The sequence below is a fragment of the Abramis brama genome, assembly GCF_963993115.1.
Source record: "Abramis brama genome assembly, chromosome: 7".
Classification (NCBI taxonomy): domain Eukaryota; kingdom Metazoa; phylum Chordata; class Actinopteri; order Cypriniformes; family Leuciscidae; genus Abramis; species Abramis brama.
In genome coordinates this window covers 7,743,901-7,764,242 of record NC_139969.1, presented here as the reverse complement: position 1 = coordinate 7,764,242, position 20,342 = coordinate 7,743,901, and the positions used below count along the sequence as shown (strand labels likewise).

The 20,342-nt window shown below is 41.3% G+C and overlaps 1 protein-coding gene across 5 annotated transcripts in view; it reads right to left on the bottom strand.

The window, feature by feature from the left end:
• The window catches only part of LOC311086742 (uncharacterized protein), a 54,022-nt gene extending 42,432 nt beyond the window's left edge, over positions 1-11,590 (bottom strand). Inside the window, exons 1-5 of one of the 5 annotated variants that reach the window (XM_084119779.1) lie at positions 11,250-11,590; positions 11,067-11,132; positions 10,300-10,542; positions 8,872-8,932; positions 8,541-8,798 (exon numbers count right to left, since the gene is read on the bottom strand). In XM_084119779.1, coding sequence (XP_083975905.1) covers positions 8,541-8,798; positions 8,872-8,932; positions 10,300-10,542; positions 11,067-11,117 — 613 coding nt within the window. In that variant the 5' untranslated portion in view covers positions 11,118-11,132; positions 11,250-11,590. Of the gene's footprint in view, positions 1-8,540; positions 8,799-8,871; positions 8,933-10,299; positions 10,543-11,066 lie in introns of all 5 variants that reach the window. The other 4 variants (XM_084119780.1, XM_084119783.1, XM_084119782.1 and 1 more) reach the window with 4 other exon arrangements.
• Between the last annotated feature and the right edge of the window lie 8,752 nt (positions 11,591-20,342).

The window sequence follows — 20,342 nt, the reverse complement described above, 5'->3', positions numbered from 1 at the left end:
CCTATGCGCTTCACTGAAGCGAGAGCCATCAAAAACACTGTTTTGAAAGACAAATGTTTGAGGCTAATAGACTGGATAGGCTCGAAAGGGGCACCTTTCATGGCCGCCAAGACCGTAGAAAGGTCCCACATAGGGACTGAAGGAGGTCTGGGTGGATTCAGTCTCCTAGCTCCCCTGAGGAAGCGGATGACTAAATCGTTCCTTCCCAGTGACTGACCCAGCGTTGAACCGGAGAACGCTGAAATAGCCGCCACATATACTTTGAGCGTGGAAGGGGATCTGCCCTTATCCAACAGCTCTTGTAGGAAGGAGAGAACCTCCGTTACCTCACATTCGAGGGGTGATAGGCTCCGAGCTGTACACCAGCCGGAGAAAACCGACCACTTCGAAGCATAAAGCCGCCGAGTCGACGGTGCTCTAGCCTGAGTGATGGTATTCATGACTCCCTCTGCGAGACCAACGGATATCCGTTGAGCGCCCACACATGAAGGGACCACAGCTCCGGGTGTGGGTGCCAAATCGAGCCCCCGGCCTGCGAGAGGAGATCTCTCCTCAACGGCACTGGCCATGGAGCGATGTCTGCTAACTGCATCAGGACTGGGAACCATGCTTGGTTCTTCCAGAACGGTGCTACAAGCAGCACTGGGCATTTTGTTTCCCTGACCCGTTCCAACACCTGTGGCAGGAGGGAGATGGGGGGAAAAACGTATAGCGGGCAGCGCGGCCACCTTCGGGACAGCGCGCTGTCGCTCTTTGAAAAGAACGCAGGGCAGTAGGCGTTTTCGTGGGACGCGAATAGGTCCACCTCCGCTCTGCCGAATCTCTCCCACAACAGCCGGACTGCTTGTGGGTGTAGAGACCACTCGCCCGGGGGAACGTTGTTCCTGGACAGTCTGTCTGGGCCCACATTCTGAAGCCCAGGTACATGCACTGCTCTCAGCGAGCGCAAGTTGTGCTGAGCCCGTATTAGGAGGCGTTTCGCCAACCTGTACAGGGATGTGGATTTCAGACCGCCCTGGCGATTTATGTAGGACACCACAGCCATGATGTCCGAACGGACTATGACGTGTTGGTCCTTGATGTGGGGACAAAAACGCGTCAGCGCGTTGTGCACTGTCAGCATTTCTAAGTTTTTGTGTTGGAGCTTTTCTCGTTCCGACCACAGGCCGAAGAACGGTCTGCCCTCGAGCAGCGCTCCCCATCCCGAGGTGGATGCGTCTGTCGACACCATCCTCACTCCCGAGGAAGTCCCCAGGCTTACACCTGATCGGTACCAGTCGTCTGCCATCCAAGGCACCAGGGCTGTAACACAGTTCTGATCGACCTTGAGGCGTAATCGACCGGACACCCACGCTCCGCGCGGTACCCGCGCTTTCAACCAGAACTGCAGCGGGCGCATGCGGAGCAAGCCCAGCCGGAGAACTGACGATGCTGAGGCCATAAGACCCAGCATCCTTTGAAACTTCCTGAGCGGGGTGAAAACGCCGCGGCGGAAAGACTTCGCCGCGCGCTGAATGTGCAGCACGCGCTGTGGCAACAGCCGCGCTGTCATAGACTGCGAGTCCAGAACGATACCCAGAAACGAAATCGTTTGACTGGGGTTCAGTGAACTCTTCGCCCAATTGACCGTGATACCAAGATTCTCGAGGTGATCGAGTAAAATGGTTCTGTGCTTCACGAGCTGAGATCGTGATTGGGCTAGGATCAACCAGTCGTCCAAATAGTTCAGCACTCGCATGCCTCTGAGTCTGAGAGGAGCGAGCGCTGCGTCCATGCATTTCGTAAATGTACGAGGTGCCAGGGACAAACCGAACGGCAGGACTGTATACTGGTATGTCTGACCCTCGAAGGCGAATCTCAAGTATCGCCTGTGATGTGACGCTATCTGTATTTGAAAATACGCGTCCTTCAGATCTATTGACATAAACCAGTCTCCTCGGCGAACATGCGCGAGGATTTTCCTGGTCGTGAGCATTTTGAAACTGCGTTTCACTAATGCTTTGTTCAGCCGTCTTAGATCCAGTATGGGTCTGATACCATCGTCCTTTTTGGGTACTAGAAAGTATCTGCTGTATAGCCCCCCTTCGCTTTGAGCTTGGGGCACACGCTCTATCGCCCCTTTGCTTATCAGTTTTGATATTTCGGCGCGAAGTAGGTGTGCTACTTCTGAAACCACCGTAGTTGGACGCGCGCTGTGAAGCGGGGAGGGCGTCGACAAAACTGTAGCGAGAAGCCTCTCTTTATAATGCCTAGCACCCAGTCCGAAACCCCTGGAAGCGCTGCCCATGCTTCTGCATGGTTGGCTAAGGGCTGGATGCGAAGCGCGCTCTGTTCGCCGTGCAACAGAGGCGCTTCGGGGCGCAATAACGTAGGCGTTATGCCTGTGGCATTCGAGGCGGGGGGCGCGCTTATTACAGCGGGCAGAGCGCTCGTCCTCGACCTTACTACAGCGCTTGACTGAGTGAGGGAGGGCTGAGCGGGTCCCGCGGGACTCATGTCTGCGAGTAAATGTGGGCGGGAAGCGGGCACATTCACTGCTTTGGGCGCGCTGTCTGACTGAGCAGAGCGAGCGCGCACAGGTCTCGTTTTTACAGAGAGCCTGTGGTCTGTGAGACATAGTGTTTGTGCGGGCACTTTCACTATGTTGGAAGCGCAATCGACCTGAGTCGATTTTATGTGCGCGAGCCCTAAGTGTAGGGCTGTGCTTGTGTGTAGAGATGGGCACTGAGGAGTGGGCATCGACACTACACTTATAGCACCATCGGCCGTGGCCGGGACACCAGAAAATACCGTGAGTAAGTGTGGGCGCGGGAGAGCGGGCACAGTTACTGCAATGAGTGCACTGTCTGTCTGAGCAGAGTGAATGCACACAGGTTTCGTCTTTACAGAAACCACAAGGCATGCAGAACATAGTGTTTGTGGGCACTAGGCAGTGGGCACGCACGTTCACTATGTTGTGTGCGTGATCGACCCGAGACGAATAAATGAGCGCGGGCCCTGTGTGAAGGGCTGTGCTAGTGTGTAGGGATGGGCACTAGCAGTGGGCATCTTCTCTACACATATAGCATCATCGGCCGTGGCCGGGACTTCGGTAGAAGTCCGGCCATGTACCACGTGCTTGTGGGCAGCAAAAAACACGTCTGCAGTTGCCTCTCGGGGAACAAACAGAGTGATTTGCATTCGGCGGCATAAATATTTTCTGCCGGCAGGCCTGGGGTTCGAACCTCGGATCCCCCGCGCGCAAGTCTAAGAATCTACCACTGGACCACAGTGAAGATACATAGATATAGTCAGCGCGAGTATTATCCACACTGGCGTTTGCTTGCAGGCATGTACCACGTGCTCGTGGGCAGCAAAAACACGTCTGCAGTTGCCTCTCGGGGAACAAACAGAGTGATTTGCATTCGGCGGCATAAAAATTTTCTGCCGGCAGGCCTTGGGTTCGAACCTCGGATCCCCCGCGCGTAAGTCTAAGAATCTACCACTGGACCACAGTGAAGATACATAGACAAAGTCAGCGCGAGTATTATCCACACTGGCGTTTGCTTGCAGGCATGTACCACGTGCTCGTGGGCAGCAAAAAACACGTCTGCAGTTGCCTCTCGGGGAACAGACAGAGTGATTGGCATTTTCAGACGCCTGCAAAATGCCAGAATGTGAGAAGAGTGGATATCGCCCAGTTTCAGCGGGGCTGAAAACACTCCATTCTCCTTTCGCCAGTGACGCACGGGAACCGTAGAAACGGTGTTCGGTTGCAGGCAAGCGGGTACTACGCGCTCGCTGGCTGCAAAATGCATCTCTGCAGTCGCCTTCAGGGGACTGACAGAGCAAAGCATTGGCGGCATAAATATATATGCCGCTAGACCGGGATACGAACCCCGGTCGCCCGTGTGGAAAACCTATAATTCCACCACTGAGCCACAGGGGGATACAGGATTTTGAAAGCGGCGTCAACATGTATTCTTCGGCGTTTGCTGGCAGGCAAGCGTGTAACAGACTCACTTGCTGCAATAATATTTCCAGTCGCCGAACAGGGAACTGAGAAATGTGAGAGAAAAGAGGTCAGACCGACCAACGGTGGGACTAAGAACACTCTTTTCTCCTTCGCCGGTGAATGACGCGTGCAGAGGCAGGGTAGCTTTTCTTGTAACGTAAAGAAAAACTAATCCCGCCATCCGCTTCCAGGAAGGGCAGCCTCGGAAAGGATGCCCGGCGAGTCCTCAGAGTCACCGTAGGCAATTGGCTCGGAGTGAAGGCGTTTCGCCGTCAGCGAGCGAGCGCTGCATGAGAAGGCATCTTGAAAAAGACGCAGCTCTTTTAGGGGTGCGTGTTGCAAAGCGAACACACACACACACACATACACAAGAACAAAGAATGTAAAGGATATGGCGTCGGAAAGCGCAGCAGGTACGGCGGTAGAAGGCGGCATTGGCCAGCGGCTTCAAGGGCTCGTCCCGCTGAAGTGCTTGCATCAGACGACGCGTGCTTCCTCGTGATCCAGCGATGCGTGCGCTTCGCTGAAGAGATTAAAATCAAGTGAATCAGCCTTCTCGAGCTCCGTCTCGGCGGGAAGTGGCGAGGAGGGCGCGAAGCGCCCTCATTGGCCTGACGTCACCCCAGGCCTCGCTCGATAGGCTTATGCAGTTGCCGCAGAGCAGCCAATGAGCGAGCAAGCCGTCTCGCCATAGCTGACTGCTGCTGCAACGCGTTTTACATATATGAAAATTAAAGGATAATTTTTTGCAGTGTTTCGTGAAAAGAGACTTTTCCCGTAGCGTTTTAGTAAAAACGCAGTACGAGAGAACTCTCGTAAGAGAAGCCGATTTTGTTGTCATACCCTAAAGACTGAATCCTACTCAAGCTTTGAAATACTACTCTTTCAGCTAAATAAACATCAGTTATCGATTGCAGTGGTTTATCGTCCTCCGAAACCAAACAAGGACTTTTTAAAGGAGTTTTCAAACTTTTTGAGCGAAGCTGTTCTTAAATATGATAGGCTTTTAGTTGTGGGGGATTTTAATATTCATGTTTGTTGCGAGTCAAATTCCCTGGCTAAAGATTTTCTTAGTCTGGTTGACTCTCTGGACTTCATTCAAGTGGTAAATGGTCCCACTCACAAACAAGGCCATACCTTAGATCTTGTATTATTGCATGGCATTCCAGTTTGCAAACTTGAAACTCTTGAATTGAGTTTTTCAGATCATATGCCTATTATGTTCACTTGCTCTCTTCCAAATGGTAAAACTATGAAATCTAAGAGGTTATCACAGCAAACTCGGCTTTTTAATCCTTCATCTAATGATGATTTTGCTGTTTATTTTAAGGAGGCCTGTTTGATGTAGAACCTTGATTCTTCCTTAAATAATTCAAATGTAGATGAACATCTTTCATTGTTTAATTCCATTTCAAATGATATTTTAAATTCTGTGGCTCCTGTGCGAGAAAAACGACTAAAATCTAAACCTGAACCCTGGTTAAACAGTACCACACAAGAACATAGACGAGTTTGTCGTAGAGCCGAACGGAAGTGGAAAAAAGATAAACTACAAGTATCTTTTGAAATGCTACGTGAATCATTAATTGGGTATCAAAAATCAGTTAAACTGGCAAAATCTCAGTATTTTTCAGATATCATTGCAAAAAATTGTCATAAACCTAAAACTCTTTTTACCATTTTAAACTCTGTTTTAAATCCAAATAGTGCTGTTTCTTTGAATGCCTCAGCTGCAGTATGTGAAGATTTTCTCAGGTTTTTCACAGATAAAATAGTTGACATAAGACAGCGTATAGTATCTTCAAATTATGATCTATCTGTCCCGCATCTCTGCACTCCAATTTGTAATGAATTCCAGACAATCTCTTTAAGCTCCTTTCAAGACATAATTAAGCCTTTGAAACCCACTACATGCCCACTTGATATTGTTCCCACTCGGTTTTTTCTTGAGGTCTTTGATGTTGTCGGACCAAGTATTTTAGCTATAATAAATAAGTCACTTCTTACAGCAACCGTTCCAAGATATTTTAAACATGCAATTGTTAAACCACTGCTTAAAAAACCTAATCTCGACCCGGCCGTCTCATCAAGTTATAGACCGATCTCAAATTTGGCTTTCATTTCTAAAGCCTTAGAAAAGGTTGTTTTAGTACAATTACAGAGCTTCTTAGAATCAAACAATATATTTGAAAAATTTCAATCTGGTTTCAGGAAGCATCATAGTACGGAGTCTGCACTTTTAAAAGTTTTAAATGATATTTTATTAACTGTAGACTCAGGGGACTCAATGATACTTCTACTTTTAGATTTAAGCGCTGCTTTCGATACCGTCGACCACAAAATTCTTATATCGCGCCTAGAAAAATATGTGGGTATTGAAGGTCGCGCTCTGGACTGGTTCAAATCATATCTCGAAGATAGGACTTTTTCTGTTTGTCTTGATGGTTTTTCTTCATCCAGCTGCGCCCTGATGTTTGGAGTTCCTCAGGGCTCCATTTTGGCTCCTGTTTTGTTCTCATTATATATGCTTCCTTTGGGGTCTATTTTTACCAAGCACAAGCTGTCATTTCATTTTTATGCTGATCACACCCAAATTTATTTGCCCCTGAAGCACAACGACAAAACAGCTTTGAGATCCTTAGCTGCATGTCTGGCTGATATTAAGTCTTGGCTTTCTTCAAATTTTTTGCACCTTAATGAGAGCAAAACAGAGGTTATGGTTTTTGAGCCTTCAGGCACCTTTAATTATGATTTGGGAGACTTAGTTTGCTATGAAAGACCCTCTACAAAAAATGTGGGTGTCATTTTTGAATCCTCACTCAAATTTGACAAACAGATAAACTCTGTAGTTAGATCTTGTTTTTTCCAACTACGATTGTTATCTAAAACCAAGAGTTTTTTAACCTTTTCTGAGTTTGAGAGAGTGATCCATGCATTTGTGTCATCTCGGCTGGATTATTGTAATTCTTTCTATGTTGGAATTAGTCAATCTAATATAAATCGACTTCAGATGGTTCAGAACGCAGCTGCCAGACTTTTGACTGGTACTCGCAAGTTCGAACATATTACCCCTGTACTGCGCTCCTTGCACTGGTTGCTGGTCCACTACAGAATTGATTTTAAAATTTTACTTTTTGTTTTTAAAGCTTTGAATGGTTCAGCCCCTACTTATCTTTGCAACATTGTGAACCCAAAAACCTCTGTTAGATCTCTGAGATCCTCTGAACAAAAATTACTGATGGTCCCTAGATCTAGATTAAAGCTGCGAGGTGACCGGGCTTTTTCTGTTGTTGGGCCAAAGTTGTGGAACAGTCTCCCGGTCTCCCTCAGATCAGTTTCATCAGAAGCTGAATTTAAATCTAAGCTAAAAACATACCTTTTTTCTCAGGCATATAACTGTTCCTAGACTTTTTAGACCATTTATCAGTGTTCTGATTTACTCATTCTCTCTTTTTTTTTTTTTGCATTGCGGTCTTTATTATATTTATGTATGTATGTATGTATGTGTTATGCATGTTTTTGTGTATAGGTGTGTACTGTGTGTATATACGCATGTATGTATATTTGTGCATGTGTACATGTGTATGTGTATATATGCATATGTGTATATCACTTATTTTATACCTTTTTTAGTATGACATTGTACAGCACAGTGGTCAACTATTGTTGTTTTTACTGTGCTTTATAAATAAACTTTGATTTGATTTGATTTGATATTATTACAATTTAAAATAATTGTTTTTCAATTTATTATACTTTAAATTATCATTTATTTCTGTGATGCAAAGCTGAATTTTCAGGATCATTACTCCAGTCTATCACATGATCCTTTAGAAATCATTCTAATATGATGATTCATTATCAAAGTTGGAAACAGTTCTGCTGCTTAATATTTTTTCATAACGTGATACTTTTTTAGTATACTTTGATGAATAAAAAGTAAAATTAAAATAAAAAAAAGAAGCAAATGTTTTAAAAATAGAAATCTTTTGTAACAACAATATACACTACTGGTCAGTAATTTGGGGTCAGTAATTGTTTTTTCTTTTCTTTTTTGAAATAAATCAATACTTTTATTCAGCAAGGATGTGTTAAATTGATCAAAAAAAGTGATAGTAAAGAAGATTTATATTATTAGAAAATATTTATTCTTTTTAACCTTTTATTCATCAAATATATTAGGCAGCAGAACTGTTTCAAACACATAATAAATCAGAATATTAGAATGATTTCTAATGGATCATGTGATAGACTGGATGTCACATGTGACACTGAAGACTGGAGTAATGATCCTGAAAATTCAGCTTTGCATCACAGAAATAAAAGTATAATAAATTGAAAACCAATTATTTTAAATTGTAATAATATATCACAATATTACTTTTTTTTCTGTATTTTTGATCAAATAAATGCAGGCTTGATGAGCAGAAGAAACCTCTTTCAAAAACATTAAAATAGTAATGTGTCCAAACTTTTGGCCTGTACTGTACTGTATATATATAGGTTGTTTTGATGTTAATGGACAACAACAACAAAAAACTCTTACATTCTGCACAATATTCGCCTTTCCATTCAGGCAAGCAAATTCTATTTCCAGCGGCGTCACAGTTAAAGTGACCGAACGGGTCATCTCGTGGGCGGCAGAAATCAGAGCAGTCATCGCCATAGTAGAATTCATCACACACTACGCGGTAGGAAAAGCGCAGTTTACTTTGCTCTCCAAGATGCACACCCTGGGACCATTTCTCACCAATAGTAAGATTTATTTGTGTGGCAAAGTGGCTAATCATACTGTTTAGATTCTCTGAAAAACAATAAGTCCATTAATTAAAAACTAGTCTGTAAATAAAATGTGAAATAGAAAAAAAGGGGCATACCTGTTGACTGATCATTGGAGGACTCTGAGTTCCATGCTTCAATTATCACTGAGACAGTTCCCTGTAATGACAGTAGTAATTTTGTAACACGTGCTACACTGGGCGCTGTGGTGTTGCACTCAAAGAAAACGCTCCAAATCCATTTGTACTGTTGTCGGATGTAGCGCAAGACCGTTAATAAGAAATAGAATGGAGTGTTAGTTAGTTTAGGCTTTCTGTGTTGTCGCGACAGGTGAGCAAAAATGCATCATCTCAATGTCACAGGTAAGAATAAAAAAATATATATCTGCAAACACGAACAGGGAACTTAACTTTACATTAATTGTGTTACAAATGACACCAAGGCTCCAATGCATATATAAAAACCTTTACTTAATTGTTGGACATTTTAGTTATTGTTTGTTTACGATGTAAACTCTGATGTGTATACTTTTCAGAAAGGCTAGCAATAGTGAGCTGGCTTTGAAAGCATTGAAATGCATAAATTCGAGTAACAAACCGCTCCGATAACATCATGGGTTTCCATCTCTTCCAAATTACAGTAGTTAGGGCGTGAACGTAACATAATTTTGTTGTTTTGGTTCAGGAGGAACTGTTAAAGGTGCTGCTGTTTCGGTTGCAGTGCTCGGTGACTGACGTCTGTCTAACTCTGCATAGCATTAAACGAGCTGATGACGTGTGATGTCTGCATGAGCAGGGTGCACAGAGGTATGGAAATACATACGTTGACAGACAGGTAGTAAATCGTGATTGGACCAACATTTTATGGTCCTATGCCTTCCACAGACGATATATAGACACATATATAAATACATTTAGACCACTTAACTTTTTCGATTGCTATCGAGATGTGAAGAGACTTTCAACCAGCATAATAAAAAATGTTTTGGAACAAATCGCCTGCCTTTAATTGTCGGCTTTACGGCTACTGTAAATGTTACGAATCAGCAGATGGAACTGTTGTCAATGCTCAGAGGCTTGAATCTTTTCCCTGCATGATCAAAGGAAAGCTTTTTCAGAGCTTCACAAGGCTTTATATCTAATATTTTGATTTTAGTAGACAAAATCCAAAATCAGCGCAACGGTAGCAACACAGCGTTCTCACATGACAATCTATTAATGTCTTTCCCCGCTTCCTGATTCCCATGGGCTGCCTTGAGAATCCGCAAAATGATTTACTGGCAGAAAGCGGCTCATAGTCTTCTGATTGGATAAAAAAAGACTCTGACCGCAGTCACATTTCTTTTAAGCGTTAGTGAGAAAGACGTGATTATTTCAGGATCTATCTGAGTGATATCTGTCAGTTAATAACCAGTTAACAACATTTGTTGTGTATGCCTATGCAAAGTATGCTATATGTAGGCCTATAGCATGATATTATATCTGTTTAATATATTTTTCAATGTTCATTCACTTTGAGCTACTCACCGGCCACTTGAAGTCAAAGGGCACAGTTATTGGTGCACTAGTGTAAATGGAGCTCTGGTCTGTGCTGAATGTTCCGGTCAGTCCAGTGCCATCTGAACATGCCAGCCTATATGAAAAGTCATCCTGCGTGTAGTTCAGGCAAACACGGAAAAAACCCTTACATTCACTGGACTGTTTACACACACTGCTGCTGTTGGTTGTGAATGACTGAACCTTCAACTCAAACACACCAGATGATTTGACCTATAAAGATAATATGATGTGAATATGAGAACACTACACATATAGAATAGTTACAAGATTTATATATAGAAACAATTAATCACGATTAATCACATCCAAAATAAAAGTTTGTGTTTACTTAATATATATGTGTACTGCGTATAATAATTTTGTATAAGCCTATATAAATACACACATATGCATATATATATATATTTAAGGAATATTTGCATGTATATACTGTATATATATTTATACATTATTTATATTATATATACATATTTTATATATAAATAACACATTTTTCTTAAGTTCTTCTTTATATATACAAAATAATTTTACACAATACACAAACATGTATTATGTAAACACAAACTTTTATTTTGGATGCGATTATTCGTTTCATTATTCTTCGTATCATTGCCCAGCACTATATATATATATATATATATATATATATAGAGAGAGAGAGAGAGAGAGAGAGAGAGAGAGAGAGAGAGAGAGAGAGAGAGAGAGATTTCATAAATGTAAGGAAAAGTACTCACCAGTTGTGCTGATATCAAAACTAAGAAGCATGTTAATAAAAACTGAGCCATTGCACGTTTGCACGTCTGTCAGTTAAGACAAATAGTTGGGGAAAAAAATACAGAAATTAAAAAGTGAAAAACAATGTAAAATTTCAGCTCTCAAACTAAAGAAAAATGATTCCTAACTCCAGTGTCACATGCCTGTCCTGTCTTGTGCTGCACATGGGTGTTTTGTTATTTTGGGCCATGTGCTCGTGTTATTGTCTGATCCCTCCCCCTTGTTATCTGATTATTGTGTTCATCCACCTGTTCCCTCCTGATTAGTTTCCCTTTATTAGTTCCCTCTTGTTTGCAGTCTGTGTCGGTATGTTGTCTTTTGTTTCCTGTTCCCCGAGATCTTCCAGAGTGTTCATATCTGTTATTGTTTTTGTATTTACTTAGTTCTGTTTTCCCCCTCGTGGGTTTTGTTTTGTGTTTTTATTAATAAATACTTATTTCTCCAGCTTTTGAGTCCTCACACCTTTTGTTTGTAGTCTGCCGTGACATCCAGGGCATAGAGCGCTTGTGGTTTATAGAGGCTTCAGTGTGGGAGTAGTGCACTATGCAAATAAAGTTGACAAACATCTCTGAACATTGAACTCCAAAACATCATTTGAACATTGAACACCAAACATCATCTTACTACAGACTGGTAATATAAGCTGTATAACATCCTTGTTGTGATGTTAGATTTTTCTGTGAAAGTATATGGGAACAGTATTGATGACCTAAATGAATCAGTGAATCTTTTTATGAAACTGAGCAAAAATAAGGCAGGGGCCACTTGTGCTTTTAGGGGGCACACATTTAACATTTATCTTAACCTATTTTCAGTATTATTTCAAGTCATTTTTCACCATGTCATGCATGACTGCAATCTCTAGAAAAAGCTAATAAATTATATTAGCTAAGCTAATAAAACAATTTCAATTCAAATGAATGTTTCATTATGTTTAATTGTAGTGTGATATAATGATCAATAATAACACATTTTTAGCATCTATAAGCACATCTAGGCACTTTTACGCCTGGGGTGGGCGATATGGCAATAATATCATATCACAATTTTCTTTTTTTTCAGGAAAATCACGATTTTGTCACGATTCTTTTTTCATGTTGGTTTTTCTATTTTGCATGTGACTGAGCATTACAGCCAAACTAATGTCCCTATTTTAAAAACAAAGCCTTATAGGTAACAAAATATAGGTAACAAAATATAAAATAAAAAAGAATGGCAGACATTTAGGCCAAAGTGGCGAAGATAAAAATCTTTGTCACTATTTTCTTTGTTATTAAAAATTAAGAACAGAGATACATATTACACATACACAACTTAATATACAAATGAAATAAATGTGCTTTAAATAAATGTGCAGATCACAGTGCTTTATTTTTTCAGCTATAGGTGTATTTAACAGTAGAACTGAAGAAAGTACTTAAATGAACAAATATGAAAATAAAACACAACAGACTTAAAGTTCTCAGTCAAGAGCAGTGAATGATTTCCTCTGTGTGTTTTGTTGTTTTATTAACATTAAAGGGATAGTTCTCCCCCAAAAAAGTCATAATTTACTCTCTTAAGTTGTTTTAAACCTGAATAAGTTTCTTTATTCTGTTGAAAATAAACGTTATTTGAAAGAATGTGAGTAACCAAACAGTTGATGTACCCCTGTGACTTCCATAGTATATTTTTTTCCTACTATGTATGGAAGTCAATGGGGACCAGCAACTGTTTGGTTTTGGGTGAACTATCTCTTTAAGGACAAGCTGCAGCATGTTTATTATTAGGGCTACTGTCTCTTTAAGAACTGCACGCGACGCGTCTAATATACACGCATATGACAAGCAGATTTTAATTAATTTTCTCTGTTTGGTTTCACTTTAGACATAACCAACTTTGTTTATGTAAACATTGTCTGTATTTGACAGTATTAGCGCAATATAAGACTCAAAAGATAACTTAGTCCAGTAACAGGCTTTTAGTGCATGTGCGCGTCGAGTGTACGCGCTCAGTAAAGCGCATATTTGAACAGCGCATCAGCAGCGAATGACATGTTTAACCGGCAAGGCTTTAAAGCACATGCAAATTATGAACTTTTGTGAACTGCAGTGTCCCGTTCCTCTGCGTTAACATTTGATGTGAATATCCGTCGTGCTGCAGTGTAGCCTTTAGATGAAGGCGCCGCAACTGATAAAATGGCGCAGTTGTTTGGTGTGATTTTACGATTCCAAATTTAGGGGGGCCAGAGGGGGGGCCAAGCTTGGTGACACGGGGGCACTTTTTATGAAAAGTAATGCATTACGTTACTTTTGCATTACTTTTTCTCACCTGGGCTAGATTTGCTTTTTTGTTTTTATGCCAAAAAACAAAACAACAAAAAAGGCCCTTTCACACTAAAAGTGAAATGAATAAGGCTCAGGCTGAAGGAAGTTCACACCTGTACAGCAGAGGATGCTGCTCAAACAAATGCTCTGCCATTCTGGAATAGGAAGCAGGATAATAAAGTTCAACACACTTACTTCAGCAATATAAAAAAAATATAAAATAAGCAAATGTGACGATTATCTCAAGTCATTTTTGCTGATTATACATTTGATTTGTATCACTGAAGATCAGAAGCAAAGACATTGGTTAATAATTTTGTGTGTTATTTAACATTTACTTATTACAGGTTTGCATAATACAGTATTTTGAGTTTGCATTTAACTGCTTTTATTCATTTGGAGGAATACTGAATCTGTTTCTCTTCAAGTGAAATGAGTAAATGCATACTCACATTAGGCCTAGAACTTCAATAATACAGTATATGTTTACAAAGCGGCAAGTGCACACCATGCTTCTGCACTTTACTCCTGATTTCTGTCAACATGGGGACAGGAGAGCTGTCAGTCAGTAAATGGGAAAACAAAGTAACCTGCATTACTTATGTGAAAAAGTAACTCATATTTTGTTGTAACTTTAAAAGTAATGCATTGCTTGCCCCAACACTGCTCATGAGTCTCTGAGTTTTTCTTGAGTAGTGAAGCTGCTCACTGTACTTCAGAAAAATCCTCCTGGTACTACACATTCTTTGGCTTTCCAGGATCTTCTGTACATTTGAGCACTTCTGCAGAGTGGCTATATGATCTTGAGATCCATCTCTTTATTACACTGAGGACCTGATGTTATTATTGATATTATTTTGACTTCTGGGAAATACATTGGTGGACCAAAACATTATGACCAGTAACAGGTGAAGCAAATATTGTTGATCATCTCCTAACAAAGCCACAAATTAAGGTCTGGGTAGACTAGATGGTAAGCAAACAATCAGTTATCGTTATCAATGTGTTTGATGCAGGAGAAATGGGCAGGAATAAAGATCTGAGTGACTTTGACAAGGGCCAGATTGTTATGGCAAGTCAACTGCGTCAGAGTATCTCTGAAATAGCAAGGCTTGTGTGTTGCTCCCGGTCAACAGTGGGTGTTGGGCACCCAAGGCTCATCGATTCAGTCTGGTCCAAGCCAACAGAAGGTCTACTGTGGCACAAGTCACACGTAACCTTGACTTAATTTCAGGATTAATATGAACACCATGATCATGAACACCATATATCTAACACACACATATATTGTTGCAGCATAAAAACGGTCTGTTTACTGACATTGATATCATGCATACTCAGACTTGTGCAATGTTTGTGAATGTTTGAAAGTATTGTGTATAATGTGTTTAAGATATGTGAGAGTATGATGTGTATTTGCTCGTTATGTGTAGTGGATATGTACAATGTGTTTGGGTAACATTAGCCACTAACATTGTTCACTCATTCATTGATATAAATAATCACAATACACATATGTTTGATTTTAAATCTTTATTTAAGATTGCGTTACACAGTATGAGAAATATAACGTACCTGCTTGTGAAACACCAGTGACCAAACCTGTATTATTTTAAAAGCAGAGTATTAAAACATGGTGGACGCCTGTCTGATTGGGAGAAACCATGTTGGGTATATGACATAACTGGGGGTTTACAATATTCCTATACAACAAGGTTTATATTTGTTAATTCATTAGTTGCATTGTTGTATTGTGTTATTGTGTAATTTAATCATGGTTAGATGTTTGATATGCATAAGGTGATAAGAAGTGCATATGTAAGAAAGTAACTTACCTGTAGAATGGTACACTCCAAGGGTGTGGCCTAGACTATAATGGCTCGTTTCCACTGAGTGGTACGGTACGGTACAGTATTTATTTATTATAGTAGTTATTTCCGTTTCCACTGTCAAAAGTTGTGAATGGTACCAAAATGCCGTACCGTACCACTTTTTAGGTACCCTTCCGTTGGGGTACCTAGCACAGTGGTACGGTACTAAAGGGTGGAGCTAGACTCACTGCAGAACGTTGATTGGTTGACAGAGTATCGTCACTCGTGCGTGCTACAAGGGGAATGACAACATAAGAAGCGTCATTTTTTTAATATAACGTTACAGTTGAAATATAATACTACTGTTTTTGTGTCACGAAATGTAGTTTTAAGAGTTTTTCAGGCGAGAATGTAGTTGTTTAAAGCTCAAATCTGTAGTTTTTTATAAAGATTTATGAAAATTTGATCCAGGTTGTGAGACCCAGGCGATCAGCTGGCGCTTGGCTATGAAGGTATTTTTGGTACAAATCAACTGAACGCCTGTGACAGTGAAATTTGTAGTTGTAGAGAATAGCCACACATGTGTATCAGTAAATTTGAAGTCACAGAGAGAAATGTTTTAAGAGTTGCAAACTTGTAGACTTTTTTTTCTCTTCCATAAACACAACACAACAGTTACACCTTCTCAAATTCTTCATTGCAGGTGGACAAATCCTATTCTACAAATCACAAATTAAGAAACTCGTACGCTCACATTTTTGCTACAGTTGCTACAGTGAATATGGTGCAAAACACATTTACACACCTGCATCAAAAAATGTGAAGTCACGGAGAAGTTTTACTCATCTGCAAACAGTATGTGAATTCATCCGATGAGAGTTGCACACTTGTAGAATATTTTCTCACAAATGTCTTGTATATTTTTCTAGCACAAACACACGTATATACCTGCTTGAATCTGCTGCGACGAATCTCAAATACTGCTTTTTGCTTTCAAGTGACAAGTTTCGCGCACTCTCCCTTTTGCACCATTGGTATATGTGAAATGTGGTGCAAAAGTGAGTTGTGCATCTGTAGAGGCAGTGGGCGGAGACTATATTAATATTCATGAGTTTCCCGGGCATGTGCGCAGATCTGATCATTTTAAAGAGTATGAAAATATGGTGGACGCCTGTCTGATTGGGAGAAACCATGTTGGTATGACATAACTGGGGGTTTCCAATATTCCTGTAAAACAAGGTTTATATTTGTTAATTCATTAGTTGCATTGTTGTATTGTGTTATTTAATCATGGATAGATGTTTGATATGCATAAGGTGATAAGAAGTGCATATGTAAGAAAGTAACTTACCTGTAGAATGGTACACTCCAAGGGTGTGGCCAGGACTATAAATGGCTGCCAGAGTTGGTACCATAGACCAGTGGTTCCCAAAGTGTGGGGTGTGACGTTACCATTGGAGGGGCGCGAGTGAAAAGCTGAGAGGGAAAATTATGTTTGGTTATTCTGGTTAATGCCAATTTTTGTATTTTGCCTTAATTGTCACTAGGGGGCGATCACAGTTTTAAAAGCTGATATAGCCTATGTTGTTTCAACATACAAAATAATAATACCCGCTAGCAGCTAGCAAAACTTTTCAGAGTGTAGAAAATAAGATGGATCGTTGGCTGATTCGTAAAAATATAATCGTTGATTCTACGCCTAAAATAACTGGAGCAAACTCAGATGAACCGAAATCTAACAATGACACACCGAGGCTAGAGGAGGCATATCCAAGGCAGATCGAAAGACCCGTGGGAACTGTGGATAGCCTGGCGGGGGATACAGTGGTGCCAGTGAAAGTGCGAGGGAAACGCAAGCATTCGCAGGCCCACTTAAATTCAGCAAAGCGAAGGAGATATCAAGACGATTACATTCGGTATGGATTTACGTGTCTCCTGGTTGATTGGGATGCACGTCCACAATGTGTAATGTGTACGGAGGTACTAGCAAATGACAGTTTGAAGCCGGGGAAAATGAAGAGACATTTACACACCAAACACCCAACACACATTGATAAAACAATTGTTTTTTTTTCCGTCGCAAAGAGCAAGATTTGCGTGGTCAAAAGCAAGTATTGACTACACAGACTACAACAACTACCAAACTCCAGGCTGCATCTTATGAAGTTTCATACCTCATTGCAAAATCTAAGAAGCCACACACAATTGGCGAGACGCTCATTCTCCCTGCAGCAATAGCCATGTGTCAAGCTATGGATAATGAAAAAATAGCGAGTCAGCTTAAACAGGTCCCACTGTCAGATAACACCGTTGCCCGACGAATAGATGACATGGCAAACGACATAAAGATTCAGCTTATTGATCGTATAAAAAAATCCGGAAAATTTTCCCTACAACTTGATGAATCGACAGATATATCAAATGCAGCACAGCTGCTCATATTTGTCAGATACTGCTATGAGGGGAAACTACACGAAGATATGTTATTTTCTATTCTTACTGGATATACAGTCGCCCTACGCAGAAAGTCTGACAGATCCTACATTTCTGACAAACCTGGCCTACTTGGCAGATATTTTTGATAGACTGAATGGACTTAAAATGTCACTGCAAGGCCCCAATACCAACATTATGTCATTAGCCGACAAAGTAATCGGATTTGTAAAGAAGATGGAGCGATGGACAGCGCGAATAGAAAAAGGAAGTGTGGAGATGTTTGATGGACAACATGAATTTATTGAGGAGAATGAGCTGCTTCTGGATGACGGGACAAAAACATTGATAACTAATCATTTACGCAGACTTATTGGACATTTCAAGCGGTACTTTCAGGAAGAGAAAAACGAAAACAACGAATGGATCCGACAGCCGTTTATTGCCACCACCACTGGCAGCAACCTGTCATCGGGACTCACTGCTGGACCTATCCAGTGACAGGACCCTGCGAGCAGCCTTTGTCTCAACTCCGTTGGATGAATTCTGGCTGTCAGTTGCAGGGGAATACCCAGGATTATCTGAAATCGCTTTGGATGAACTGATTCCCTTTGCCACGAGATGTGACCCATATGTATGGGGGGGCCCTGAGGCAAAAAGTTTGGGAACCTCTGCCATAGACTGTAAAAAAAGATTACTTATTAAATACAACTTTGACGTGATACACGTGAGCCTGAAAAAGAGAGAAGTTAATGTAAAATTATTGTAAACATTTTATTATGTGAACGTTGATTGTAATATAAGGAAATTACTTACCTGAGGGATATTGAACACAGATAAATATATATTGTCTTGTGATCTCTGTTTTTTTAATAGGTCAGGTTTTTTTAATTCATCGGAAAGTTCTGTTGAAAGTTCCGGACTGAAATCAAGGTTGTTTTCATTCTTTTCTTCAGGAAGGATGTTTTTCTTTTTCTGAATGGAACTGTGAATTGACAGATGCATCGTTGGATTTGAGATAAGTGACTGAACGAAATCTGATATCAGTGACTAATTGAACTGAACTGTGATTTGCTTTCAAGGTGTTTTCTTTTAGTGAAGAGGGTTATCTTTTTACACAGTGAATCTGGTTTTCCTAGGGTTAATTCACTGTGATGGTGTTAGATTTTGGTGTATTTGGCCGAGCAGTCGTTTGGGTGGCTCGCCAATGTATTAGATTTCTCTAATACATAAAATAAGTAAGCTTGACCAGAGTTCTTGTGGGGAGAAGAATTTATTGAAGGTTTGTAGTGTAGCAGTCCTTCAGCAGCGATGCTAGCATGTCGCCCTTCAACAATCTTAACCCAATGTTCTTTCTGTGTAACTGACCTTTATACATGAAGACAAAAGGGCTACAAACACAGGGAAACTGTTAGGACCTCCCACAGGAGGTCGATCTATACTGACACTGTTTTCAGTTGATTAAATCTAAGTCACAAGGTAGATGAATCTGATGACAGACACTGTTTTCAGTTGATTAAATCTAAGTCACAATGTAGATGACTGAAAATACTAAATCTTTCAATGGTAACAGGTGACTGTAAACCAGTGATAACTGAGAATATTTGAAGAGTTTTTTATTTTATTTTACATTGGAAACATTTGATTTATTTGTTTTTATTGTCCTATTGTTGATTTTGTTGCCCAAAGATGGGCAGACCATACCCGTGGAGGAAGGACAGAAGAGAAGATGGGTAGTGTACTTTGAGGAGTTATTAAACAGACCAGCGCTACAAGACCCACCTGATATACAGCCAGCGGACAGTGACCTGCCAATCAACTGCAACCCACCCACGAAAGAAGAGATCCGCACGGCTATTCAGCAGCTGAAGAACGGAAAGTCTGCAGGACCTGATGGCATTCCAGCAGAGGCGTTGAAGGCCGATGTGGAGACCAGCTTGGAGATGTTCTACCCACTTTTCCAAGAAATCTGGAAAAAGGAGCAAGTACCGCTAGATTGGAAGGAAGGTTACCTTGTTAAAATTCCAAAGAAAGGAGTGTAAGGAAAGCATCACACTGCTGTCCATCCCAAGCAAAGTATTCAACTGGGTGATCCTCAACAGGTTAAAAGAGACAGTAGACCCTCGGCTTAGAGATGAACAAGCTGGTTTCCGCAAAGATAGATCTTGTACCGACCAGATCAAAATGCTGCGCATCATCCTCGAACAGTCACTCGAATGGAACACACCTCTCTACGTCAACTTCATTGACTACGAGAAAGCTTTTGACAGCGTGGACAGGCAGACACTCTAAAAAACTGCTACGACATTACCTATAAAGATCCCCGATATCATCCGGAACTCATACGACGGACTGTCCTGCAGAGTGATCCATGGCACACAAGCCACAGACAACTTCCAAGTGCGGACTGGCGTAAGACAGGGGTGCCTGCTTTCCCCTTTCCTGTTTCTGCTTACCATAGACTGGGTCATGAGGACATCAACAGCACAGAGAAGGAATGGTATTCAGTGGACCCTATGGAAACAGCTGGATGACCTCGACTTCGCCGATGACCTGGCACTTCTCTCGCACACCCAGCAACAGATGCAGGAGAAGACCAACACTGTGGCAGAGAACTCCATACGCATAGGGCTCCATCCACAAAGGGAAGACCAAGGTCCTCAAGGTCAACACAGCCGACACAGCA